At 43.2% G+C, this 27,934-nt stretch overlaps 2 protein-coding genes across 7 annotated transcripts in view; one reads left to right on the forward strand and one right to left on the reverse strand.

The window, feature by feature from the left end:
* Vps54 (VPS54 subunit of GARP complex) overlaps nt 1-19,309 on the forward strand; it is a 77,059-nt gene extending 57,750 nt beyond the window's left edge. For 3 of the 5 annotated variants that reach the window (XM_039091649.2, XM_039091650.2, XM_063272889.1), the window contains 10 exons: nt 3,335-3,464; nt 4,101-4,282; nt 4,717-4,829; nt 6,323-6,386; nt 8,497-8,602; nt 9,438-9,525; nt 10,028-10,230; nt 13,026-13,133; nt 14,948-15,042; nt 17,950-19,304. In XM_039091649.2, coding sequence (XP_038947577.1) covers nt 3,335-3,464; nt 4,101-4,282; nt 4,717-4,829; nt 6,323-6,386; nt 8,497-8,602; nt 9,438-9,525; nt 10,028-10,230; nt 13,026-13,133; nt 14,948-15,042; nt 17,950-18,055 — 1,195 coding nt within the window. In that variant the 3' untranslated portion in view covers nt 18,056-19,304. Of the gene's footprint in view, nt 1-3,334; nt 3,465-4,100; nt 4,283-4,716; nt 4,830-6,322; nt 6,387-8,496; nt 8,603-9,437; nt 9,526-10,027; nt 10,231-13,025; nt 13,134-14,947; nt 15,043-17,949 lie in introns of those variants that run through there. The other 2 variants (NM_173147.2, XR_010057346.1) reach the window with 2 other exon arrangements.
* Nucleotides 19,310-19,767: 458 nt separating this feature from the next.
* The window catches only part of Ugp2 (UDP-glucose pyrophosphorylase 2), a 40,937-nt gene continuing 32,770 nt past the window's right edge, over nt 19,768-27,934 (reverse strand). The window contains exons 7-10 of one of the 2 annotated variants that reach the window (XM_006251538.3): nt 27,704-27,901; nt 26,809-27,051; nt 21,416-21,520; nt 19,768-20,215 (exon numbers count right to left, since the gene is read on the reverse strand). In XM_006251538.3, coding sequence (XP_006251600.1) covers nt 20,108-20,215; nt 21,416-21,520; nt 26,809-27,051; nt 27,704-27,901 — 654 coding nt within the window. In that variant the 3' untranslated portion in view covers nt 19,768-20,107. The remainder of the gene's footprint in view (nt 20,216-21,415; nt 21,521-26,808; nt 27,052-27,703; nt 27,902-27,934) is intronic. The other variant, NM_001024743.1, reaches the window with a different exon arrangement.

Raw genomic sequence — 27,934 nt, forward strand, 5'->3', positions numbered from 1 at the left:
TGTGTGATAGGTGTATGTAGTGGGACTTTATTTGTATACAAAAGTAATATCTTATGACAACATCACAATGTAAAAATCATTCTGCTTTTGATAAGGTTTGGGGCTACTCATATTTTTAGGGATTGTGACTGTCCTTCGATGTTTTTTGTGCATGCTATACACAGATTTTTGCTACTGAGTTACATCCTTAGCTGTTAAACTTGTGTCGACATTTTGATGTTCATGCTAAAAACAGATGTTGGAAAATAAATTTGTACATATAGGCACTAGGAATGGGGATACAAACACACAGACACACACACTACACACAACATGCAACCACTGAATATAATGGGCTTACATTTTAGTGAGTACACAGCCAAAAAGCACAGCCAACACATGAGAGTGCAGGAGAATTTCTGTTGCCTATAGTCAAGAGATCAGTTTTACAACATGGCCATCTCCCAAAGGAAAAAAAGGGTGAGGATTTATTTAGAAAGCATATATATATGTATGTATACATACACATATATATGTAAATATGGGAAGACGCCTTGGGGGAGGAACATTCCTGAGCATATTTAGTTTAAAATCTACACTACTGGGCATTCTCAGTTAAGGTTATAGGGCAAGAGGAGAAGATGACAGAAGGGAAGGCCCCAGACACACCCACTCATCCCTGTGAAAGCAGAGGGGGAGGTTCTCTGGGTTTTTAGCCTGGTGCACAGCTGCTTACTTAGAGTCCTGTCAGGAAGAGCTCTGCCTTCTCATCTTCACCCTCTCTCCTCCCTCTCACCGCTTGCTCGTCTTGTACACGTTGGCCGTTTCTGAGTGTAGGTCCTAGGTGTAGGGGTTTAGTTCTGTCCTGGAGATCAGGAGGAGAGCCCCTTTTCATGTACTCGTTACCTCCTTTGTAGCTTCTCCTGGCAAGTGTGTACTAGAGAAGGTCTTTGCCTAGTTCCTTACTAGTTCCTTCCTTTCTTAGTAATTCTGTAAGAGTCGCTTACACGTCTGCTCTCACCCACATTGCAAAGTGAATTCCTACTTCTCTCTCTAGTTAAAGTCTTTCTGGTGAAGAAGGTTATTAATTTCAAATCTGTCCCTTTGACAATTAGATTGACAGTTTCTCTGTAATTTTTTTTTTTTTGTATTGTGCAAGGTTTTCTTCCTTTTTGTCTTGCTGTGTAGATAGGTAATCCATTTCACTTAGCCCATTTAGCTAGGATGTCCTCGCCCCTACTGTTCTGTATGTGTACGGCTCTCGCCATAGAGCAGGTGCTCAGGTGTGTGTGTCTGCGTCTGTGGTAAGGCGCCGTGTCACTGCAGCTGTTCTTAGGAGCGTGGTCTAGAACTTGTACTGCTTACCGTCACTTACACTGCAGAGGCTAGGTAGGGTGTTCCGTAGGGCTCTGCAGCAGCTCCAGAGCTGATTCTTCAGCTAGTCGGCTTCTGCCCAGCTAAAGCCATCATCACTTGGAACACTGAAGGCCGCCAGCAGCTTGCTGTGACATGTGACAGTCGTAAGCCAGCGTCACATTTGTTGTGTTTGGTTTTGTCTTTCCTGTCCTCCCTCTATATCACTTGATATTTCGAGTCTTCTCTAGCGTCCCTTCATTGCATGTTACCACAGGATGAAACACGGCACTGCACATGGTCCGCCTCTGTTCAGCTTACATACAAATGCCTGAGGGCTTGCAGCTCAAAGGGGAAGGGACAGGAAGTTAAAAGCTTTTAAACTCAAAGCTCTTTTCCAAAGAAAGGTTACAGCTAATTAAACAACATACTTTCAGTTAGGTCCCTGTGGTATTTGAACGCTTTTTATTTACTATTTTCTGTTTATGTTTGTGAGTTAATAGCATATGGCTAAGGGTTCTAAGTCTCTCAGTGATTCCATTGTAGGCAAATGTGTCATAAGCCCTTATTACGTAGGCCCATTTCCATGTAGATTTGAACTTCTGCGTGAGCATTCGTTGTTGGAGTTGGCATTAGTACCAGACTTACTTTATAGAAACAGTGTTTCGAGCATTGGAGAGAAACTCCGTCAGTAAAAAGGATCTTACGTTTCCCAGCTGAGCACAGGTCAAGCTCTGACTGTGCTGGCCTGAAATCCCAGCTGTGAGGCCCTGGGTCATAAACACGGAAAATGGTCCCTGAGGAAGGAAGCCAAAGGTTGCTCTCTGGCTCCATTCGTCCCTATACATCTGTGCCCCTCCACCCCCACACAGAAATTACAGAACAGAAGAAGTTTGATGAATTCGAGACCAGTTCTAGATCTTAGTCTTTCTTAGTCTTGCAGCTGTGGGTAGATCATTTAAACTGCTGCGGGCCATAGTCCACCTGACTCAGTAGAATTCCGTAAAGCTCTTTTGAGAATACCTTAAGACTATTAATCCTGCTGTTATATCACTAAATATGTTTAGTGATATATTTTTGAAGGCTAATAAATGATAACTTTCTTCAATATTATAACCCTATAATATAATGTAATGTAATGTAATATAATATGCTAGCATTAGTCAGAGCCTGCTAGTAATAACTTTGAAAGTTGTCTTATTCTATTGAAAGGATTATAAATGACACAGGCACTTAACTTGGCTTATGATGGTACGAAACTGAATTGTTAGCAAAGAATAAGTGGCCTGCCTTTCTTTCTCTCTCCTCCCTCCCTCCCTCCCTCCCTTCCTTATTTTGTTTATTGAGACAGGGTTTCCCTGAATAGCCCCGCCTGTCCTACTTTGTGTACTAGGCTGTCTTTGAACTCAGAGATCTGCTTCTTGAGTGCTGGGATTAAAGGTGTGTGCCACTACTGCCAGACTCAGTGGTCTTTATAATGTGCTTCTTGAATGGAAATGTTTAAAAATAGAAACATCTTGCATTTCCCTTCAAAATGTAAACAGTTGTTTGCACAGCCCCTTTAAGGACTGTGCTGTCCTCTCGTTCGCTCTCCAGTGCGTAGCACTGAAGTTCAGGAAGAGCTCTGCCACCGATAAGTTACAACCACAGAAGGAAGGAAGAGCCTGCTGCCTGACAGTGCCCTCCTCGCTCACTGGTCCCCACCACGGTCCTCTCAGGGCTTTGCACAGCTGCCTCCTGCTCCTACGCCAGAACCACGCTCTGCTGCTCAGATGTCTTCAGATCGCAGCCCGAGTGTGAGCTAAGTGTTAGGACTGGTACAGCCAGCAAGTTATTCCGATGAAGTGTTACCATGAGCACCATTAAAACTTATTAAAAATGAACAGTAGCCCAGAATTTCTTCTACAAATGTGGATTCTATATCAACTTTGTCCTGTTCTTTGATATATCACATCTGGAGAACACTGTGTTTCCTGATTTAATCTCATTTTATCATTTTCAGAGTCAGTGAAGACATGAGATTAACTGACTTGGAGCTTGGAAAATTAGCAAGTAACATCCAGGAATTATTGTGTAATGCTTCTGACGTATGCCACGATCGAGCTGTCAAATTTCTCATGTCAAGAGCAAAGGTATTTTATTCTCATAAAGTCTTAAGAGATTTTTCTATTTATGCAACGAGTTACTCTAGAGATCTAAGCTATCTGTGACTGTCCCTATGCTCTGTCTCAGTCTTACCACTTTAAAACTTGGAAAATAGATGGTATTACTGCTGTGGTCTTCTAAGGAGCTGCTGAGATGTCAAATAATTAGAAAATAGAAGTGGAAAATTATAAAACCATCCTTTTCAAATTATTTATTTAAAAGGCTTATTTAAAAAATATAACACCATAATAATTAATTTGAATCTGATATGCCGTTTTACATATACATACTTATACACATACAAATAAAAAGGTGTTAATAAAATTTAAGCATAGTATTGTAAAAATGTATAGTATAACTTGAATATATTTGAATTACTGTGTTGTAAAGTGATAACCAACTTTAGAAATCTTCAGCTCTGTATGCTCCAAGTTTTGGATTCTAAAGTATTGGGAAATTTCAGCTAAAGTATAAATGTTTTTGATCATAGACATAAGTAAAAAGATAGCTAACATACGGGGATAAAGTAACACCAGCAGTCACTAAGCTGTGTCAGTGTTACAGCTCACGTGTCCTCAGTGTCCTACTAACTTTTGTCATGATGTGATATTTTTAAAACTTAGGATGGTTTTCTTGAAAAGCTGAATTCCACGGAGTTCATAGCACTGTCGAGATTAATGGAGACGTTCATCGTGGACACTGAGCAGATTTGTGGGAGGAAGAGCACCTCACTGCTTGGCGCCCTTCAGAGCCAAGCAAACAAGTTTGTGAACAGGTTTCACGAGGAGAGGCGGACCAAGCTCAGGTAGCACCGGGGCCCTTCCTTCTGTGCTCTCCCTTTCTTACACAGCGGTTGTGACGTACGGTCACAGGCACAGTTCCTCCACATGGGGGAAGTGAGAGCACGGTCCCTGGCTTTTCAGATGGAATGAGGTGTTTAACTCTGTATCTGTCGATCCTTTATCAGTGAGTCTCTCTCTCTCTCTCTCTCTCTCTCTCTCTCTCTCTCTCTCTCTCTCTCTCTCTCTGGATTAAATTGTTTTCTCTGCTGATTTTGGCTAGGCTAAGAGACAAAAGAACTCCCTGTGAAGGCATTAGTTCTGTTTGTGGGTGGGTCCAGCTTATCGTTACATCCAGCTCTTAAGTGCTGTCACCTTGCAGGGCCTCTTCTGTTCCTTTTAGATAAGGACTGTTCTAAGATGTGTGTGTTGAAGTTCACCATTCTCTCCTTTTGAACAGCCTCCTTTTAGACAATGAGCGTTGGAAGCAGGCTGATGTGCCCGCAGAATTTCAGGATCTAGTTGATTCTATAGCAGATGGAAAGATCGCTTTACCTGATAAAAAGCCAGCAGGTATGTGTGGTTTCTCTCCCTCCCTCTCTCTCTCTCTCTCTCTCTCTCTCTCTCACACACACACACACACACACACACACTCACACACACACGCACACCCGCCCACTCGCACGCGGTCCCTCCAACTATATTGATGACGTGATGAGTGTATACCTCTGTCCCTGCACAGCTTATCGTCTTTCATTCTACTTCAAGCAAACAAAATAGTTTTTTGATTGAAGTTATAAATTACGAATTAACCTTGTATTTTCCCCTGGAGAGTGAGCAGTTTTGACCTCTTACGTTAGGAGTTTTCTGGACACTGCTCTGTCCCTCCGTGCCGGCCGGCCTTGCTGAAGTGCGTGAGTGTGTGCTGTCAGAGCCCGTTAGGGTTTGCCTTGCTCCCATCCACTGACTCACAGAGGCTGTCGGGCACCGGGGAGCGAAGACTGGATGACGTTGAGCAGTGAGCGGTTGCTTGGTGCTAGTCATTGGTGTTTTAAGCTGGTGACAGGTGTTATGTCGTGATGGTCCTCACACTAGGCTTTTAACAAATACAGACGCTAGGGCACGCACGGCACAGTTATGTCAATAGTTGAGTTGCAGAGCAGGGATTCAGGTTCTGGCAAACTTGACAGCAGGATCGTTTTCTTACCTGCTCTGCCCCGCCCCTTCTGTGCAGAATACAAAGTTAATTAAGAAAGTGCTTCCCTCCCAGCTCAAAACAAAGAGGCCTGTTTCCAAGTTGAATTGGGATTAGAATGTAACTTTCTCTGCATGAAAGAAAAGAGGAAGTAAATATGCTGTACTCAGAAACTGACCCTTAGGAAAGCACAGTGACACGCCTTCGTTAAGCTAATTAATTTGACTGACCCAGGATGGTGATCTAACTTATCTTTCTTTTTACCTCAATATGCTGAATTTTATTTCATGGTGGTAAGAAATATCACGTACTGAAAATTAATTTCTGAATTGAAATCTTTAAGGCCTAATGTGAATAATGAAGAGTAGCCAGGCACAATGCTAGTTCTGCGGCTAAGCTAATTCTTTTTCTCTTCTTAATTGTTTTTAAAATTTATTTTGTTTAATTGTGTAAGTGCTCTGTCTGCATGTACACCTCTGCCAGAAGAGGGTGTCACGTCCCTTTACAGATGGTTGTGAGCCGCCATGTGGTTACTGAAAATTGAACTCAGGACCTCTGGAAGAGTAACCACTGTTAACTGCTGAGCCAGCTCTTCAGTCCAACTAAATCAATTCTAACTTAGAAAATTACATACTAATCTTCTGTGTAGCAGGCCCAGGAGATAGGTGTTTCTCATTCCTGCAGTCAGCTGCCGAGAGGCAGTAAATCTGACCAATCCCACTGTACTCCTTCACAGTGCCATCTGACTCTCAAGATACAATAGATGGCTGTTTCACACATGCGCTAGTTCTGGGTTCTAAACAGGAACTGCCCTTTTGACTTTTTCTCTAGCAGTTTATTTTATCTGTTCTCCGTCTTTCTTGTTTGCTAGCTACAGAAGACAGGAAGCCCGCCGATGTTCTTGTTGTCGAGGGGCACCAGTATGCTGTCGTCGGGTGAGTAGCATGTCTCTATGAAGCCTATCTTCTAGCTCTCCCTTGGAGTGACTTGCAAATTTTGGAATAACAATGTTAAAAGCTGTAAAATATATAGGGAAATGTTACAGTTTTTCTTTTAGTTTGCATTATTTTTGTAGTATGGTTTATCCGTCAGACTCCACTGGCTTCACGGGAAGGACGGCCGTTTTCCCCTGTAGTGGGGATAAATGAAGCAGCCTGTGACCCAGATAGTAACTGGGCGGTGCTGTTATTGCCACCCCAGGCTCGAGCTGCTTGTTTCTCTACAACGTCAGTAGTGCGTAGGACAGTACAGTCTTACTTATGGACATAGAACTCAAAATGTGGAAAACGTTCATATTTATAAAATTATAAATGTAATGTATCACTTAGCATAGCTCAGCATTACCATTGCAGCATGAGGCCCTTTTCTCTTGTGTGAGTAAATACATCTCTTATTCAAGCTACCTGGGAACACACCATCGTCTGTGCTGCATTCCGATTATGAAATTTTAAGTACATGCTGTCTTTAAAGCATTGAACGAGTTAAATATTGCTTCTGCTTCTTTTCGATGTTTTTGAAGTAGCACCCTGTCATGATGGCGTAGTCCTGGACAGTTGTCTCCTTCTGGTGTGCTGGTGTGTAGAAGCCTTGAGTTCTGCAGGGGTGAGGGGGTTACTGACTTCCTGTTTTTGGTTTTCAGAAGCTAGAAGCTTCTGCCTAGTCCCTTTCAAGCTGCTGGAGCATGCATAGTTAACAGCAATACTCCTTTTCATTCCTTGGAATCCTTGCTTCTCTCAAGAGGGCAAAGCTGTTGAACCCCCATGATCTCACTCCTCCAACTGAAGCGTAACTTCTGCCCTTACTGATTAGTTATTCAGCTGCATTTCGAGTGCTTGATAAAAATGGCCCCCTTGGCTGGTTTCCTAGTTCTTTAAGAAGAGCGACTGTGTTGCCAAAATAGACTAAACTTCCTGGCTAAAGGGGAGTTAGTGCTTCTGAGGGAAGATTTTAAAAGATATACGCAGTGGCATCATTCGAGGCTATGCCATTCAGAGTAGACTCTGAACTAGGTATGCAGCCTGTGTGAGCTCCAAGATGAGTTTAAAAGGCCCGATGCTCCTCTTGAGTTTTAGTTTTTAATATCCTGCTGATTTTTATAAGACAGTATTTAACATGGCTTTGTCATTTCTGAACAGCTGAGCGAATCTAGATATCTTACAGTGAGTCGCTTTCTTCCTCCCTTAATTGCAGCTGTACTTAACCTGCAATGATGTGCCTTTCTACTGTGATAGGACCTGCTGTTAAACTCATAAGCTACCGTTTTTGGAGAGTCATTTGTGACTGCTCAGTAAACTCCTGGATGCTATGCTCTCTTGTTTTGTTTTGTTTTGTTTTTTTTCCGGAACTGGGGACCGAACCCAGGGCCTTGCGCTTGCTAGGCAAGCGCTCTACCGCTGAGCTAAATCCCCAACCCGATGCTATGCTCTCTTAAAGCACCACAGATTCTTTTCCATCTCAGTAAGAAGATCTAGGCTAAGACCCCCTTCATTCAAGATCCATAATTGTAGACCACAGTTGACGCAGCAACCAGGCCACTGGCTAGTCTTTCTCTCCATGGTGCCCATTTGTCTCCAAATTGGAATACTTGCTGTCTGGTAGAGACAGCTTAAACTTGCCATTCAGAGGGGATGACAAGGTTACTCAGCAGTTAAGAGCCCTTGCTCTCTTGAAGAGAACCAAAGTTTGGTTCCCAGCCACCCATGGTGACTGGCAACTATCTAACTCCAGTTAAACTCCAGGGGATCCAAAACTGTCTTCTGGCCTCATTGGGCACTGCACATGTATCATCTCACACACACACGCACACACACACGATACCTATACATGCGTAATAATTATGGTATCCTATATAATAAAAATAAATAAATCCTTAAAAAGCAACAACATGCCACACAGAGATTCTGTAGCACAAGTCTGAGAATCCATCATTGCCAGTCTGTTTCTGCCGACTCTGAGGTTACTCCACTGCCGAGATTGCTATGTCTCCATAGATGTTGGAATGGATATTTGACTGTTGAGTGCCTGAGGGTTATCCTTTTCTTCTAGAACTGTCTTGCTGTTGATAAGAATCATCCTTGAGTATTGCCAGTGTGTGGATAACATCCCCTCTGTCACTACTGACATGCTCACTCGCCTGACGGACTTGCTGAAGGTGTGTACAGCTTTACCCACTGTCTGAACAGCGGAGGGAAGAGTTCATCAGTGGAGTATGTAGGACTGGTCCCACACTTGGAGGGCACTTGCCAAGTTATTTTTAGGGCAGGACTTTGTGATATCGATCACGCGTCTGTCTACTCCACATTGAGTGTGTGTGGGGGTGTGAGGTGCACGCGTGCTCCACTGTGCACATCTGTGTGCTCACCCACACAGCGCAACCCCTTAGAGCTGTGAGCAGCACTGGAGTCAGGCACCGGCTGAGACGGCTCTGCTCTCAGGCAGAGACAGGGATGCCTTCAGATGAGCACTGAGACTCGCCGAGGGTTTGTCTGCTAACGTCATTAAAGGTCCCTTCCATAACAGCAGAGTGTAACAAAATAGATGCAATGAGGTAAACAAAACCACCACATCCAGGGTGGACAAAGCAAACCAACCAGAGGGGAAGGAGCCCAAGAGGTTACAGAGTGAGAGCCACTCATTCAGGAAGTCCGTCTCGAGGTTACCGTTCTGCCTCCCTTCAGTTAATGCTTAAGTAGATCCAACTGATTTCTACCAGAAAATTCATGATTCCGCCATTGTAGGGAATCAGTCCTCTAACCTCAGCACTTGGGAGTCTGAACAGGAGAGCTGTCAGCCTGCGTTCCACAGTGAGCTCAGGCCAGCATGCACCACGGAGTGATGCTGTGTAAAGAAAACGCAACCCAACCAAACAAATTCATACTTTGTATGAGAGGGTGAGAAGGGGAGGGGTGTCTTTGTGACTGTGAACCAGTTAACACTAATGAGCTGCTCAAAAATGTTATTTTCCTTCTTTTTTTTTTTTTTGTTAGTACTTCAATTCAAGAAGTTGCCAGTTAGTTCTTGGAGCTGGTGCTTTGCAAGTTGTTGGACTAAAAACAATTACTACAAAAAACTTGGGTATGAATTCTCCCATTTGATCCCTGACTGAGGTGCTAGAATGACGTCACTCTGGTGTCATGTTCTTATGCCTGACGTTTGTGGGCTCAGAGAAGAGCCTATAAAGTAGCCCCTGTTTGTGTGTGTGTGTGTGTGTGTGTGTGTGTGTGTGTGTGTGTGTGTTCGTTCTAGGAGTTAATCCCTGTTCCATTGTATGGAGGATGTGTCACTTTCTAAATGTAGTGTGTGAAGTATTTTGGGAAAATACACATCACTTTGGGGAGTAGTTTGGGGAGACAGTTAGCTGTGTCAGTGGCCTCTGGCTGCTAACAGGCCCAGTGAGAAAGCAGTGTGCTCATTACCAAATTGTTTTCTTAGGCAGAATGAAATATATTTTCTGTCATGGTCCTTTTCATGTATGAAATAAAACTGGTTCTGTATATAATTAGTGCAAACGTTCTTATTAATTCAATGACATCATTCAAGTCCACTAATATCTGTGTTTCTCCGTTCACGTCTGCAGCCCTCTCTTCACGGTGTTTGCAGCTGATTGTGCACTACATTCCTGTGATCCGGGCTCACTTTGAGGCCCGGCTGCCCCCCAAGCAGTGGAGCCTGCTTAGGCATTTCGATCACATCACCAAGGATTACCATGACCATATAGATGAGATATCATCTAAGCTTGTAGCCATAATGGATAGCCTATTTGATAAGCTGTTATCAAAGGTAACAATATTTTTAAATGATAAAGCTTTGCATAAGTTTAAAGCATTGTGACTTTCCATTTTATAGAGAATTATAGATATATAGGATGTGATAAGAGAGTGTTTACCAGATATTTACCAAATGGTCAATTTTTAAATTTTTTTCCCAGGAAAATATGATTGATTGATTGATATGATCTTTTTGTAGTCTGGTTCACAGTTACACAGCAAAGTGTTTCCCTCAGTTTAGAGAGCAACACCATAAAATGTTCACATTTTGTGTGGTCGATAGTCATTTTCTAAATGACTGGGGGATAGCAAGATAAAGACAGCAATGACAGCAGCCCTACCCAGCCTGTTTTCTGTTGGTTGCACTAATCTTTCACCCATAATGAAGAAAGAAAATTAGCTGATAAGTTTTTTATATACTCATATTCATCACCTATAGTTATAGATTACAATGAATTTGAAGCGGGATGGTGTGTCTTCTCCAAATACTCAGGTGTGTGTGTGTTCGTGTATACATGCATGCCTGGGGTTTGCTGGCCAGCCAGCTTAGCCATCTTGGTGACTTCCAGGCTGGTGAGAAGTACTGACGTCACTCAGGCTGTTTCTACCTCCATTCGCAGTTTTTGTTTTTAGCTTTTCATTTTCTTGCTTGAAATTTTAATTTTGAGAGTGCAGCCACAGTAATATAATCGTGGCTGTCTCAAAGTAGTAAGGGTGCTGTTTCCTTGTATTGAGTGAGTCTGTCTCTGAAGATACTGACCGCTGGGCTAGTAGAATACAGACCACTGGGTAGGTGTCAGGGCTACACAGAGTGGACTGGCCTTCCGTCAGGTCCTCAGGTCGCAGAGACGGAGTCGGGGACGTGTCTGAGCGAGGCGTTGATATGCAGAGTTCTGAGTAGGGGCTGGCTCAGGGTTGGAGCTTTTACTGCTGTGGAGGACTTGGCTGCAGAGAGGAGCTGGGAGAGCATCCTAGTTGCTGACGCACAGAATGTTGGCTTCATAGGAGAGATAGCCATAGCCTGACGTGAAGACTCTCTGAGACAACACAAGAAAGAAAACACATCAGAAATCAAAAAACCAACTCTGCCTCAGTCTCACGTTTGCTGTAGACGAGCAGTGTTCAGTTACCCTAGATGGAGTAAAAGAAATGATCTCAAAGGGTACAGCGAGGATGCGTGTGTGTGTGTGCGTGTGTGCATGCGTGTGGGAGTGTGTGACGTGCTTGTGCATGTGCACATTTGGTGTACCTTTGGGTTTGTCGCCATGTGTTTGACTGGATTAATAAGTCTGGCTGCCAATGTTGTGGTGGTGTTAACAGTAACAAAGGGGCAGCTGTAGTTTACTAGTGCATGGGCCACACACACAAGGACGGGTGACATACTGCAACATTGTCTATTGCTCGAAATCAGCTTAAATCATGTTTGTTGATACTTTATATTCAATAAAATTCACCCTTTTAAAATATATAATTTGGTGATTTTAAGCTTATAAGTAAACGAAATGTCTACACTTGAGATATTAAAAAGAAATGCCGATAACCCTTTCCTTTGGGAACTTTTAGTTTAGTTTTGCTCTTCCCAGAAGACCCTTCATATGGAGTCACTGCGCTTTTGGAGTAGATGGGTAAACCTGACTCTTAGTTTGCTAATAAAGATGAGTTTCAGAAAGGGGCAGTTGTGGGATTTGTGGCGAAGAAGCCTAGCTTGCTGACAGCTGGAGAAGAAGATGGTCAAGAGGGGAAAACCTAGGCAGGCTCAGTACTGTAGGGGTCTGCAGTGATGTGAGAGGCCACCAAGGAGCCAGGAACAGTGTTGTTTGTAAGGTGGTATGTTTTTAGTGGCTTTTTCCCCCAAAGAGAAAGACTGTTAGAGGAAGAGAAGGTCTGAGGTGGTAGCGAATTCAAGGGTTGTGAGTTAACACTGTGTAAAGTTCAGCTGCCTGGTAGAAAGGGTGGAGCAGAACATGGTGTACCACAGGCAGTGCCGAGGAAGAGTGATACGGGATGGGTTTCCCACGTTAGGGCTGCCAAGACAGATGACTACAAATGTGCTGACGGACAAGAGTCATCCTCTGAGCAGGCACCATCAAGGCCAGGCTCTGTGAAGGCCCCTTTTCTAGTGAGGGACGCTCGCTGGGAGTCCTTGTAATCAACCACCCCATGTCTACACGGCTTCCTGTGCCTGGCTGCCCTCTGCCTCTGTGTGAGAACTTTTTCTCTAACTAGGACAGTTCGAATCATCAGAACTGCAGACACAGTAATGATTTTCTGTGAGGAGGTGGGGAACTTGGTCATCATATCTTGTCAGGGTTATGAAGTGGTGCAGTTACTCCTGCTCAGAGAACATGGAGTTCACATGACCCACTGACTTTTGCTGGACACATGCCCAAAAGAGCAAAAGTAATATCCACGCCAGAGCCTTTACCCAGATGCTCGTCGTGTGGCAGTGCCTAGCAGCACAGCTTCCCATCCGCTCACAGCGGTGAAGGAGATGAGCACAGTTGCATGTCAGAGCAAGAGTGAGTTGGGAAAGCATCACATGAAGCCAGCCACAGCAGTCGCAGTTACGATGCTGTGTATGAAATAGGTAGGGGTTAAAGGAGCTTCAGTTTAAACACACGCAGTTTAAGGTTGGAGCGGCCTATGGTTTTAGCTACTGGGCTGTTTACGTCTCAAGGTTTGTGCGGTTGTGCAAGCCTTTGTGAAGCCCTGCGCCCTATACCAGTTAGATGTGTGGAGGCCAGGATTCCAGCCCCGGGAGCGTCCCGAAGACTAAACTCAGCTGTTCTCTTCTTATCCCCTTGCCAGTATGAGGTGAAAGCTCCTGTTCCTTCCCCATGTTTCAGGAATATTTGTAAGCAAATGACAAAAATGCATGAAGCTATATTTGATCTTCTTCCCGAAGAACAGACGCAGGTGAGTGGTAACCCCGAAAGCCCTTTCTGATTTTAACAGTTTGTGTCCAGTCCAGTGTGGGAATCTGTGCGTCAGCAGGTTTAGCTCAGCTTCTACTATGATGGCTGTAATTTTTTAGGTTGTTAATTGAGGCATGGACAGAATGTTTTAATTTCAAAATATCTTTTGTTCTGTCGGGTGAGAACTTTGATAATAATAACGATAACAGTATCATTCCAAAACATAGGTCTGCTAGTTACCCATTGTTAGAGATACCTACTTCTAGTCACATCACTCTTCCTATTGTTCATGTGAAAATCAGAATTGGCATTTATCAATGAACTGTATAATTGTTACAAACTGAGACTGTAGTTCAGATCCAATGAGGAAGGAATTAATGAGAGGGAATAATTAGCACCTACATAAGGAATCATAACAGTAGTTGAATCTGAAAATCTTAGAGTAAAAAGGCTAGGGGAGGGGACATCTCTCACCTCTGATAAGGGATATGGCAGGAATAAGGGTATACACACCCTTCCTTCTGGGACCTCTTTGCCACTGTGCCCTTGCTTCTCTGCTGTCAAACCTCAAAAAAAAAAAAAAAAATCCTTGAACTCGGTGCTCTGACTGAAGCCCAGCTGTAACGATGCAGTTAGGACGTGAACCTCCTGTACAACAGTGGGCTTGCCTTCCATGGGGATTTTTGCTATCCAGAACTTTGTTTGTGGTTTGTGTATACATGGATGTGATATTGGAGGGGGTGGTGTTCTTGGTGACCGTGTTCTTTCGTCTCCTGTTGTGTACTTTGACTGTCCATTCTGTATTAGCTGTTCCCATTCTTCATGCATTTCTAGGTTTTCCATAATCAGAAACTTTATTATAAGCACCATCTAAATTCCCCTGGGAGCAGGCCAATGGACCAGTTCCATCCAGGTCTACCTGGTGGTCTGATGAGTTTATTAGGGTCACTTACAGGAGCATAGGTGACTCAAAAGCAGCTGCCTCACTAAAAGCCCATCTCATCACCTAAGCATGGTGACAGCCCACAGAAGTTGCATTCCTGGAGCTTCCTGGGTAGCCTTTGAGGCCTGCAGACAGTTCCAGAACTCTGAGCAGTTGTTACTGCCTCGGTACCTGTAGAGGGGTCTTGTGAGACTTGTAACTCTGAGCCCCCTGAGCCTGGGAGCCGGGTAAGCCTCTCTCCTCCCTCTAGGAGGGTGTTTCAGTTCTCAGGACACGGCTACCTGCCTTCTCACCAACAGTGAGATTCCCTCATGTCTGACTCTTTGACCTGGACTTGCTGAGTTTTAATTCAGAGCCTGAGAGCCACGGCAGGGCAGCCATCTGCCGAGACTGGCCAGGGGTCACACATGGCTCATGTGCCCCTATTGTCATGTGTCAGCAACTGCTTAGACTTCCTACGCACAGGGGCACACATGGTCCCTTGAAAGTGGACTGTGTCCAGTCATTCCCCTAGTTTAGTAACAGAGTTCTCGGTTGTTATTCAAAGGGTAAAGTAGCCTCATGTCTATGACACCTTGTTCCTACCCCTACTCTCCACTACTGTGTCTTACGTCAATCAAGTTTTGGCTCTACACATCCCTCAGGAATGCTCTAATATTAAAAGGGAATTTTTTTTTTTTTTTTTTTTTTGTGCTGGAAGATAGACTGCTGAGCAGGGAAACGAGCTTTTGTCTAACTGTGGAGAACCAGAGTTATTACTAACAACAACTCAGTACTGGAAAGGAAAAGTAGAATGTTTCTCTGTGCATTGGTAAAGGGTACTTACAGCTTCTATTTCAGGAAAACTTAAGTGACTTACTTTTCTTTTTCAGATGTTATTTTTAAGAATTAATGCAAGTTACAAATTCCACTTGAAAAAACAGTTATCACACTTAAATGTAATAAATGATGGAGGACCTCAAAATGGGTAAGAATATTCCTAATGCTCTCACCACACGCTCCGGGACTCGTTGCTTGGTTTCTTGTTACTCTTCATGGTGTTCTCTTCTGCTGGCATCATACTTACGAGAAGAAGACGGCCATGGTTGCTTGTGGCCATGTCTCTGTATTAACAGGTTTGTCAGTGCTCAGCTCCTTGAGGCTGTGTGGGTTGGAGTTTGTGTCTAGACGCCCAGCAGTGCTGCTGTGTCCTGACGGAGCTCTACTCCAGGGTCCCTGGACCAGAGAAATGGCCTCCTTTATAACATTAAAGTAAAGTCTGCCTCATGTGCAGGGTTCTGTTGTTGAAGTAGTGTTGTATTAGAACTGTAGGAATCCATTCCCAGAGTTTGGTTAGGTTCTAGCTCTGCCTCGCTAGCTTTTCTAACTTAAACAGTCCCTTCAGTATCTGTTCCTGAACTTTCTTTTGTTTCTGTGGGGAGTGGGGGTGGAGGTGGGGTAGAGGCTGTTTGAGTTTCAGACAGGGACTGGCTCTTTCAACATATATACCAGATAGAGCAGGCTGGCTTTGAACCCTGCCTCCAAGGGCTAGGACTAAAGGTGTGTGATAAAGATGTTTCCAAAACAAAGCAAAAAAAACAAACAAACAAAACAAACAAACAAACAAGAAAACAAAAACAATTTTCATGGAGAATTGAAGACTTCAAAGCTGGGTGTTGCTGAGAGCACTTTCCTTGTGTTTGTGGGGCCCTGGCTTCAGTCTCTCTCTAATATCGTGAAAGTGTGTGTGCTTCACAAAAGAGTAAAAAGCATCAGTCACTTGCTAAACTTCAGTATCATTTTCTTGGTGTGCCATATACTCATCTTGTTTTAAAAAACAAAACAACAAACAACGCATCTGGCTGTTTTGCTTGAATATCTGTTTATTCACCATGCACATGCCTCGTACCCTTTGAAGTCAGAGAGGGGAGGGAGGGAGGATTGGAGCCCCTGGAACTGGAGCCATAGTTGTGAGCCGCTGGGTGGGTGCTAGGAACTAACCCAGGTTCTCTGCAAGAAACAGTGCTAAAAACTGCTGAGCTATCTCTCTAGTGCCTGAAAACCACTTGTGAAACAAAATATTGGTTATAGTCTATTGTTAAGGCTAAACTAAAAGCAAGAGAAATATATCATTTCTCCTTTAGAAACCAGAGATGCCTCACATCTTCTTGATTCAGAGCCAATTTCAAAGCAGTAATGAAAGGCTCAGAATACGGTCTACTTTGGTGTTCTGTAGTGATGACAAAGTTTGCCTGGCTTCCCGCTGATCCTTGTAATTGAATGCATCCATCCTAGATAGAGCAGTTGAACGCTTAGTTACACTGGGTCTTGGTTTACCTTAAAGTTAATGTAGTATTTCCAGGAGTGACTAGAAAATTGGATATTCTAAATGAAATCATGTTGCTAGCTAAATATTGTTTATGATCCAGTCTCTTGCTCTGAAGCCAGTTGGCTAGTCAGACATTATATAGATGAAGAAATTATGACCCTTAGGTCATTTATTTTTCTTTCAAGTTTGGATTGTGAGTAGTTTAGAGACATTGCTTACTTAGCAGTTCATTTAAATCACTGCTCAAAAGTAAAGGCTGGAGTAGAGAAGATTCTTAAACGTTCCTAGCCTGGGTTGGTCTGTAAAGTGTTAGTCTCCTTGTTAGCCCCTTGGAGGACCAGTCCGAGGGAGGGAGCTGCTATTCTCAGATAGAGTAGGAGTCTCACATATTCTGCCAGCATCCATTGTGTCCCGACAGAAGGTCACAATGCTGTGAGCGGGCCTGTGGCTGTTAATGTGTCACTGGGCTGAAACATCCTGTTTACTCACAAGACTCCCATTTTATATTGGTAAACTACTAAGACCTTGAAAACCAGGCATAATTACATTTTATTTGCCTGTTTATAAAGTACAGGATTTTTTCCCAAATGAATTACATTATTCACATCACTTATACCATACTACAAAAAATTTTGTATAGATGTTTTGGTGTTCTTCTGGTGGAGAAATCTGTACTCTGCTGACGTTAATTTAAGATTAGTTAGTTAGTTTTTTTTTTTAAAAAAAAAACAATTTCCTGTCTTCCATGTAGATTGAGGAAATAACTCAGTGACAGAGTAGATTGTTGTCTAGTATTTTAAAGCCAAGAGTTCGTTCCCTGTCACCCACCTCCCCCGGTATATTACAGACTTTTATCCTGTGTTTAATGTTCTAACAATTTATTTTCCAAGCTTTCCAGAATACTAAAATATGAATGTAAATAAAGCAGTATCAGCAAATCAGCATTTAAAGCAAAGCAAACCCAGGTTACACTTCAATTCACAGGCAGGCATTCCTGCTTACTCAGTTCAGGGTCGAAAGGAAATGTTCTTCTAGATGTAGGTATAACTGACAAGCTGGTACACAAGTCTTTATTAATTCCATCATTGTGTGTGTGTGTGTGTGTGTGTGTGTGTTGCTGTAGAGGCCACAGCCTTATGCTAAGCAAGTTCTCTACCATTAAGCTATGCTCCCAACCTTAGAGTCAAGTTTGACGCTCAGTAGTGCTTTCCTAAAGCTCCCCCATTGCAGCCACACATACATGTATTAGTGAGTGACAACCAATTAAAGTCATTTCTGTTTAATTTGCTAATTTCAGTTCAAGCTTTTTAGAAATCAATCTGATTTTATTAGACAGAATTTATCATGAAACAGATTAATAAAAGGCTTTGGTTCCTTTTCCAAACATTATGAAATCAGCATTAAGTGGGCCTTTGATAATGGGGATTTGCTAAGGTAAGTGTCAACATTTTCATCCCTAGCAATTCTGAAATATTCTAGCAGCTAGGCTACACAGCTGAATGTTGTTCCTGTAGTATCAGGAGATAAAATGTTATATTTAAAGATACCTTTCTCCCTACTGTTTAGGTTGGTCACAGCAGACGTAGCTTTTTACACTGGAAATCTTCAAGCCTTAAAAGGCCTTAAAGATCTGGATCTAAATATGGCGGAGATCTGGGAACAGAAGAGGTGATGACAGACTGGAGACCTGGGTCGTTCATCTGACCATGGGATGTTTTTGAAGAAAATCTGGATGCCTGCTGTGCTAGGAACTGAACCTGGGACCCAAAGTGAACTAAGGCGGGGAAGGGAAGAGAAGATCAGTGTTGGGAACTGGATTCAGTGGGATCTACAGAGAATGCTCTTCTGTGCATCCTTCAGGAAGGAGTAGCTGATCAGGTGTCTACCGCATTTTTCATTCTCTCTGGAAACAGACTCAGGTTTCTTTGGACCAAATCCAAAAGAACACATAGCTGTAAGACAGCTGCAGTTGCCTAGAATGCTCCGTAAACTTTATATAAAATGCTCTGCATTTCTCCCAGTGCAATGAAATTCATATGGTGTCCCACCTTATTTAATGATGGTACAATTGAACATATTAAATCTTAGTCAACCTCTGTAGGAAGTTTTCTCTATGAAAGTAAAGCTATTTGAAAAATTATTTTTTTACAGATCTTTATAAAAAATAAACATCTTTTGATTGCTTGGATTTAGAAATTCAGTTTTTGTTTTAGTGACCAATGTCAAGTTTCAGGTTTTGTGTGTTGCATATTTAACTTTTTCACTACCACTGTTATGTCACTGGGTAAAGCCTCAAACTGCTAAATACATAGAAGACTGACTATAAAGAATAAAGAATATTTGCATTTACTTATGCAACTACTAATTTAAATACTTTCCAGAAGTGGGATACACAAAGCTAGGTTTAACAGATCTATTTATTAAAATGCCTATGAAGGGTTTGGGGTAGCATTCTGTGTTTTCTTTGCTTTTTCATTTCTAACAGAGGCAAGGATACATAGTCATATGACATGCCTACTTATCAATTATCATTTAACACTTAAAGAACATGAAATGTGGCCCTCTTGGATTCTTGCTTTGAAGTTACTTTTGATATGTATATAAACAAAGACCAGGGATAAACAGAATATTTAAAATACAGGCTGCTGTGTTGGGGCCAGAAATACAAGGTCAGTGAATAAGCTATTTGAAGACTTTTATAATGTCTACTTTCAACACCAGAATTGGCAGCACTCTACAAATGAAAGTGCCTGTGTCTCACCAAGAATCCTGCCTACCTGTCGGAGTGCCTAATCTTGTGGTGATAATGTACAATGAAATAGTCTTGTGGGTTTTTTGTTTTCTCAAGAAGATTTTTTTTTATCATTATAGAGGTATGTCATTGGTTCTTAAACTGTCAAAAATAAAGATGTAAAAAATCACCAGACTTAAAAGGCAACTTTTTTCAATGGTGCAGAATACAGTATACTTTAAACACAGCCTTTTCAAAACAGGAAGAACAGGAAATATTACTTGACTACAAAGGCATGCATCTGCCTATCAGCAGGCCTGATTCCAAAGGCTATGATATTTCTGAGTGTAACTGTTAAGAAGGAACTTCTAGGACACTCTTCTCCCCTCCCCACACTGTTCCGGGAAGCAGATGTAAAAGAAATGCTCTGCTCTGCCCTCCCCTCCCCCGGGAGACGGTTCCATCAGTACATTCAGGTCTAGTTCCTGATGGACAGCATGTGTAATAGTCTTAGAAAGAAAGGAAAAGCAAACAAAAAAACTGGACTGGCTAATAATGATTAAAAACTGCAAGAACAAAACTTGCCATTTACATTGGAGCTACGAGGACTCAGGTGTTTTCTGCATTTCAGAGTAAGCACCAGACCACACAAGTGAACACATGGATCTTTTTATTTTTGAAATCAAAGGCAATTCAAAGGGACAGTCACTGAAGCTTCTGTTGAAGATCTACAGAGCTGGCCCGATTCTGAGATTAAATAATATTGCACTTTAAGAGGACCTAATTTCTAGGCTTTTCATCCAAGAAGGAAAGTATTGCTTTGTTTAGGCTTTCCTTAGACTAAAAGCTCATTGCAGAAAACTACTTTAAAAATCAATAGTGCAGAGTACAACATAGTAAATAAAGTACCTGCTTGCTTTATAATCTGAGGACATTTTATTGTAAAACTCTTTAGCCCATAATTAGTAGAAAGTGTAGCTGACAGTGCTCATTTCAGTGGTCCAGGATCCGAAGGTTCCCAGATACAATCTTGTTCTCTAACACTGCTCCTGGGGGGATGTCAATTCTGTCACCATGATTTGCAATGATGATAACTGTTCCCTAAGTGGGGAAAAAAAAAAACCAAGACTGTACTTAAAATCACAGCTGAAACATGCAACTAGTTACCTTGAAATCAAGCTCATGTTCAAGTCTTTTTACAATGTAGTTGCTGTAAATATAAGTAAATTAAACATGAAAGGCCAATGACCTCAAGGAAAATGTGTCACAATCCTGGTGTTTCTAGACCTGTCTCCTAAGAGGTGGAGGTAGGAAGCAGATGCAGGCTACATCAAAAATGGCCAAGGCTGCCTGGCTCATTGTGTACAGGGCTGGTTTTGTTGTGTGTCAGTGTACCTGCACATGTGTGTAGAGGCCAGAGGACAACGTCAAGTGTTCCTCACATGCCATGCACGTCTTTTCTTGAGAGGGGATCTCTCTCCCACTTTGTCGGAGCTCACTGGGCAGTGAGCAGGACAGTAGCAGATTGGTCTACTCGATCTGCAGTCTTCTCCAGTGCAGGTGTGACACTGTCCGAAGTACCACCATGTTTTCCTATGTAGGCACTCTGCAGGTTCATATCTCCTTGACCCCCTGCCCGTTCCCTTTTTAAAGAACAGTCACTGGCAATAATTCTTACGTCTTAGTGATCAAGCAGTACACAGTGTTCTATTCATGTATAATCTTGCTTTAACATCTTCATTTAAGCAAATGGACTTAATGTAAAATAAGACTTGAAATATCAATATAGCGTTTTTATAAGATTGTGTAACTAGGAAAAGGCATCTGCCCTCCACGTTTCTCAACAGGAACAGACCATTCAGTATAAGTGAACTTGTTTTTCTTTTTTTTTTTTTTTTTTTGGTTCTTTTTTTCGGAGCTGGGGACCGAACCCAGGGCCTTGTGCTTCCTAGGTAAGCACTCTACCACTGAGCTAAATCCCCAGCCCCTGAACTTGTTTTTCTACCTTCCATCATCTTTAGTAACCTATGATCACACCGCTAGTAGGGTTCTATTCTGAAAATGGCCCCATCTTATTACCCGGGTCTCCTTTCTCACTGGAGGTGTGATTTTACACTCACAAATCCCTGTGTTGGTCAGGGTTGTGTTTTAACCAGGTCATGTGTCTGGGCACAGCGGCAGTAGGAACTGTACAGACAGCCTGACATCTGCGCACACTAAGCTCCTCAGGGAAGGTACATTTAGGACTAGAAAAGTGAAGCTTATTTTTGAAAGCCACGATGCCCATGACTTTTATCATACCTTTAATGAAACATTTTTTCCAAATGTTACATCTCCTGAAACCGTGAGGTGGTCCAGTTCCAACATATCGGGTATACTTTCAAACCTTCTTAGATAATCTTGAACCTTCAAGTAGAAGAACAAAAAGTATTTCAGAGGGTGGGGCACAAAACCACTGGAGCCAGAGGGACATCCGCTGTCTTCACCTTTCAGATACGACAACCGCACCGCACCGCACCGCACCACACCACACAGGACTCTCCATGTCTCCAGTTCAGCTCTGCGCTTGCATACAGCCCTCATGGTCGCTCTGCTTCTGTTCACACATTACTCAAGGCCGTCTCTACTTACCACACTCTTTAGCCACACCTTACACATGTCCCCTATCCTGTCCTCTTGTCTTTCTCCTCTCATCTTTGCTGACCACCTCTTACAATTCTAGCCTCCCATAGCTTTAAGAATTTCTGAAATCTGTGCACCTTAACAGTATAGCTCAACTTTGCTTCCTAGCTATTTACCCTCCTAATTTTCTTTTTTCTTTCCCAAGTCAACCATATCGTGGTGGTTTTAGTGAGAAATGTCCCCTATATACTCCAGTATTCGAATACTTCCCTGGGCTGGTGTCACTGTTAGGGAGGGGAATAGTCTGGATGGAAGAAATATGTCACGGGTAGATCTGGAGCCTAAAGCCTTCCCTACTTCCAGTTTGCACTCTGCTTGTGAGTGAAGATGTGAGCTCTCGGCCTCCAGCTTCTGCTGCCATGCCTTCAAGTCATGATAGAGTAAACTCATTCTTCTGTAAATTGCCTTTTTCCTAATAACTGGCTAGTGTGATAACTGAATAGTGGGGCTAGCAAACAGCTATGGCTCTCCCAATCAGTACCCTACTTGGAGAATAATGTAGAGCTTGCAGCGGGCACTCCTAGACCGAAGAATTATTTTCTCAACTACACAACTGGCATTACCACAAACGAGTCCCACTTGGACACTGCAAGTACTTCAATTGAAAAAGTATAGCTGATTAAAAAAGGCAAAGACCACCAGATGTCCAAACCCCAAAAACCTAGACAATATAACTTCCAGATGAGTTAGATGTAATCCCAAACATGTAATTCAAAATAGTCTGTTCATTGACACAAGCAGCTGACCAAAACACGGAAGGCGGTGGATGACAGGGAAAGAATTCCACAAAGAAACACTGAGGAAAAGCCCATCTTAAATGCTGGGTAGATGTATAAACCACAGGTAAGTTTGTCAAAAAGCTCTCTGGAACATCTCGATAGACTGGTCAAGGACAGGAAAGGGACTGGATAACCCAGCACAGAAAAGATGGTCAAGTGGGACTCTAAGAAACATGAAGCCCTGAAGACCAAGCCTCGAGTTCTGAGTACAGAAGGAGAAGGTCATCATTCTAAAAGCACAGAAGACATCTTTGGGCACACCTTTAACCCCAGCACCTGACGGGGAGAGGCAGGAACTCGTCTACAGAGCTCCAGGACTGCAAGGGCTGCAGAGTGAGATCCTGTCACAAAAACATTCTCACAAGAATCCTAACAGAAGAATTAGGAAAGAGTGAATCCTGATGCAGGAGGCATTTGGGACTCCAATAGACAATAAATAGAAAATAACCTCCCCTTGTCATAACTAAAGTATGTTGAAAGCAAGAAACACCAACTCACATAAAAAGTAGGCCTATCAGAAATAACAGCAGATTGTTAATGAGACTTTACCCAGAATGGTTTGAAAAATGCTTTCCAGTTCTGAAACAGTGATTGCCAACCAAGATACTATGACAGTAAAATTATCTGTCATAACTCTTCAGTTATGAAGACAAAACCTCCCTTGATAAAAAATACTGAAGAAATGAATGTATGGCTACTAAAGCCAGCTCCATAGGAGCATGAATTCACCCACGGGCAGTGCAATAAACCCACAGGAATAAAATAAAGGGGAAAAACTATAAAGCCTCTTAACAAAAATGGCAAGAATCAATATTCAATTTTCGATATTAATTACGCTTTGCAATTTTTAATTTCATAGCAAATCAGAATCTGAATTAAACACAGGCTAACTGAGTGAAAAAGTAGGAGCTATCTATTCACTACTCCTAGAAACACACATCCAAAGAACAGACTACACTGTAAAAACAAACACCACATCACCACAAAAGACAGGCACCACTTTACAGTCAAAGGATGGAGACAGTGTTTTAAGCATATGGACCTACAAAACAAGCAAGTGTCACTGTTTTAATAGCTGACAAAACAAACTTAAAAAGTGTAGGAAAACTGGGAACGGAGGACGTGCACTGTGGGAACCCAAGCTCAGACAGAAATGTGTTTTCTCACGCGCCCAGCCCTGAATCTTTAGGTTTACCTATTTAACCTGGAGTATCTATGGAGCCCATGAAACCAGAAGGGCCCCCGGAGGAGAGGGCGGAGAAAAGAGGCCTGAAGGAGCAAGGGAAAAATAGAACGCACTGATACGTAAGTCGGTGAGGAATACTAGAGGTTTTTAAGGTTTAAGCAGGAATTGGGAGCAGAAAAGGGTACAGGAGAGAGGAAGGGTAGGTGGTGGAGTGAATCAACAAAACTAAGGATAAATGAAAGCACTTTATGAAACCTGTTACTCTGACCGGTTCCCTCATGTATGGTCAATGTTTCCCAGAATATACTAGTCAATAAAGGAAAATCTCTCAGTGCTCAGAGTCACTTGGCAGGGCAGTCCCACAGCTCATCCAAAGGGCAAAGGCAGTTGCTATTGCTCCTGGTTGCCCACCAGAACTGAATGGTGCGACCCACTGCTGAGGACAACGCACTGTGGTGGTAAAACGGACAGACAGGCTGGAACCGACCTGGAGACTCCCTCTCTGCTGGCAGCTTTCACAGAAAATGCCACGAGGTGCTATGTAGACCACTGGGGAGGAAAAGCTTCCAATGGTCTTGCCCAGTGCCACACTCCGTGTGCCGCAGTGCAGACCTAAAGGAGGTGCCCACTGGTACTGCAGTGGCACCGCAGCTTTGGAGGTAATAACTGTTTTCTGATGGGAAGTGAGGCCTGTTCCATGGAAAGGAGTTCATGCCGCACACCATAAACCTGGTCAATAGCCCATGGCTTCGGAGGCCATAGGCCCTGGGAAGGAACCTACAACTGTTGTACTGCTAGAAGAATATTACTACTATGCCTTCCAATATTTATGTTTATACACATAGATAGTGCTGCCTCACCTCGACCAGATACTATCTTTTCAGTGGTGAGCAGTTAGGTCAACGTGCTAAGAACAAGTGACTGTTCTTAGAACATCTACATCAGTCCCCAATCTCAAGGCTCCAGGAACATCACAGAAGAGTGTGTGCAAAGACCACAAGAGCTGGAGGAAGGGTTCGGTGCTGAGATGCTGTCTTCTGGCAGGGCATGACCACGGCATTCCTAAAGGCACCACAGCCGGGCACAAGCCAACACTCAACAGGCAGAAAAAGAGTGTGACAGGAACGATTGCTGTGTTTGGGGTTCCAGGGGGAGTTGGAAAGTGGGATGGACACAGTCAAGACACAATGCATATATAAAACTGTCAAAGACATTCAATAACGACATCTCTCGGGAATGGACTCCCCACAGCAGCTGGCCTACTGCAGAAGATCCGGCCAGTCCCAGTTTCAGCCCGGACTAAGGAGCTCTGAGAGTCGTCCCGCCACTGAGAAGCTGCTGACCGCTCCCAGCCACCGAGGACAGGCCACTTTTGGGTATGATCATGGCCGGTGGGTAACCCCATGTCCATTCATACATGGTTAGCTTTAACTGGTCTTGGAGCTACAGACATTTTGTTTTTAAAGACTCGGAGAGATGGCTCAGCAGTTAAGAGAGCAGAGCTCTTGCAAAGGTCCTGCCTCACTGCCCAGAGCTTGTCAGGCAACTCTCCACCTTCCGCAACTCCATTTCCAGAGGACATGGTGCCCTCAAGAGGCACCTGCACACATGTGGTGCACATACATTCACACAAGTCACACACATGCACACCCATAAACAAACAAATCTTTACAAAAATAAGAGATGAGGTTGGGAGGGAGATGGCTGGTGGGTAAGACTACACATGTACCAAAAAAAAAAAAAAAAAAAAACCCACAAAAAAAACGGTTTATATTTAAAAGCTATCTTAACTATAAAATATAAAACACTTTCTGGCCAAGTCCTTCTATGGGAAGAATCTGTTTATTCGCACTCACATTCAAACACCTGTGAAGGAGAGAATGGTAGATGTTCCTAAAACAATAAATCAGGCATCTTAGAGTGCAGGTGAACAGATGTTTGCTTTAGGATGAGAAAACAAAGGAGCAGCCCTCATTTGAAGCCAGATGAGTGGTTTATACAGCATTCAGAGAAAGAGAAGAACCCATCAAGGCTGAGTATCTTAAACTGGAGCTGGCCTTACAGGATGGGCAGGAGCCACAGACGCAGCAGGGCTTAGGGCGAGAGAGAGCAAAAGCACCAAGTGAACACTGTGGGCATCTTTCTTCCTGTTTTCTGCTTTGCTAAGAAAACAAACCCCTACTGGCTTGGTCCCCTGCTATGGCATTCTGCCCCCTTGACTACTCTATCCCTTGCCCCTAGTGCTGAGCTGGACTCCAGGCAGACATGAAGCTGGTCTCTTCACTATTAGATCTTTTCACAGCTAGTCAAGAATTTGTTCCAGGAGTCTCCTTCAAATATTTTCCCCTGATTACACTAATTCCCATCAATATATAAATAAATTCTATTCTGAAACAGAACCCCTCAAAATTTATATCTTTTGGACATGACAATTTCTGTGTTACTTTTTTCAGTTTCAACTCTTAAATTCATCCCCAACTCTAATTCTCCTAGCTCCTTAAGGCCATTCCAGTTAGATTCCCATACATTAGTAAGTCTGTCTCACGGGGAATTCTCATTGAGCCTAAAGCAGCAGCAGCAGTGTTTGTCAGACTTCTCTTTCCTCCTTCAGGGCCCACATAATCAAGTTCTCTACTCAGTTCTTCACCTGCACTCCAGACCAAATGGCACTGCACAGCCAGGATCTGTGACACCATCCTTCTACACACGTCCTTCCTTTGGCTCTCTGTAGCCTTTACTCCTTACATACTGTGTGTTTGATGCACTGGCTTCCTAGCTTTTCCCTCTAGAATGTTCACTTTACGAAGCTAGGGATTTCAGTTTGGTGCAGATGGGAGAAGCACCATAAATATTAAAGCAGAATTAACCTTTTCCGACTAATGAACGCAGTCTCAGAAGAGACAAGATAACAAAGTAAGCAATCTCTTCTACTCTCCAGACCAACTAACTACAGAGACTACAGTTAGTTCCTTTAACCCACACCACAGATAGAGGGATACAAAGTCAGTAGTGGCAAATAATTCTCTGAGTATATTTCCAATACCTACCTTGGTAAAAGAACTGCCTAATTTAACCAAAGGTACCGTAGGAAATTCACGCTTTTCACTCATGGTCAAAGATCCTGCGTTAAGGCTGTAGAGGTTTGACATCACAAGTAAGAGATCTGATGTGGTTTTCACAGGCAGAAAACGACTCCTTGGAACATTAATACCTAAAGAATTCTCGAAACTTTTAATTGCCGCTCCAACTGCAGTTTCTAACTGAATAACATTCAGGCCTCCATCCAATGTCTGTAAGAAAGAAGGAAGGAAGTCTGGGAAGAATGGGAAAACAGAGGGTTTGGGGCTTGAGATGCAATCTCAAAACTTACTTGCCTCAAACTCACTATGCACTGAGGACAAGCTTGAACGACCGACCTCCTTACCCCCACTTCCCAACCGCTGGCATTATGGATGTGCACCCGGCAAGCGCAGGCTGGCATTATGGATGTGCACCCGGCAAGCGCAGGCTGTAAGCGCCTATTAACTCAGAGCTTTGTTGTACGTGTGGTACCAGCACCTGGGAACTGGTCTGAGAGAATCCTAAGGATTGAGATGATCAAGCACTTAGGATATTGCTTCACATATGCTGTTGTTTCTGTTTAAGTTTTCTTGAGTTAGCAACATGTCTATTTTTCACTAAAGAGCCAGGGGTTGGAAAAACGTATGCAAGATGCCTATAGATAAATGGCATTTTCATATAAAAGCAGTAACTAAACCCAAGGCGGTCCTTTTCCGCCGAGGGTCAGATCAGCAGCACATCACTGAGATGAAAGCAGACTGGAGAACAAGAGTCAGAACTTGGCGGGCCTGATGAGGTAAGGGGGTGATAGCCAAGCCCCAGGCGCAGGCAGGACAGGTCTGCCCACTGGACTGTGCCCACTGGACTGTGCCCTTCACCTACCTTTGGGTTCACAATGATTTCCATGTCAATAGCATTCTGTTCCTGCAGTCTTTTAACGGCGGCCAGGGAGATCCATAGGTTGTTTGTGTTAAATATTTTAAATTTTGACACAGACTTGAACTCATCAACGTGTGCTTTGGGCACCTGAGCAATCTCCACCAGCCTCAGTTTGCCTTCGTACTGAGTGAGTGTCCCACCCTAGAACAGCAGAAAGTCACTTTGCAACCAGCC

This window comes from Rattus norvegicus, chromosome 14 (genome assembly GCF_036323735.1).
Source record: "Rattus norvegicus strain BN/NHsdMcwi chromosome 14, GRCr8, whole genome shotgun sequence".
Lineage (NCBI taxonomy): Eukaryota > Metazoa > Chordata > Mammalia > Rodentia > Muridae > Rattus > Rattus norvegicus.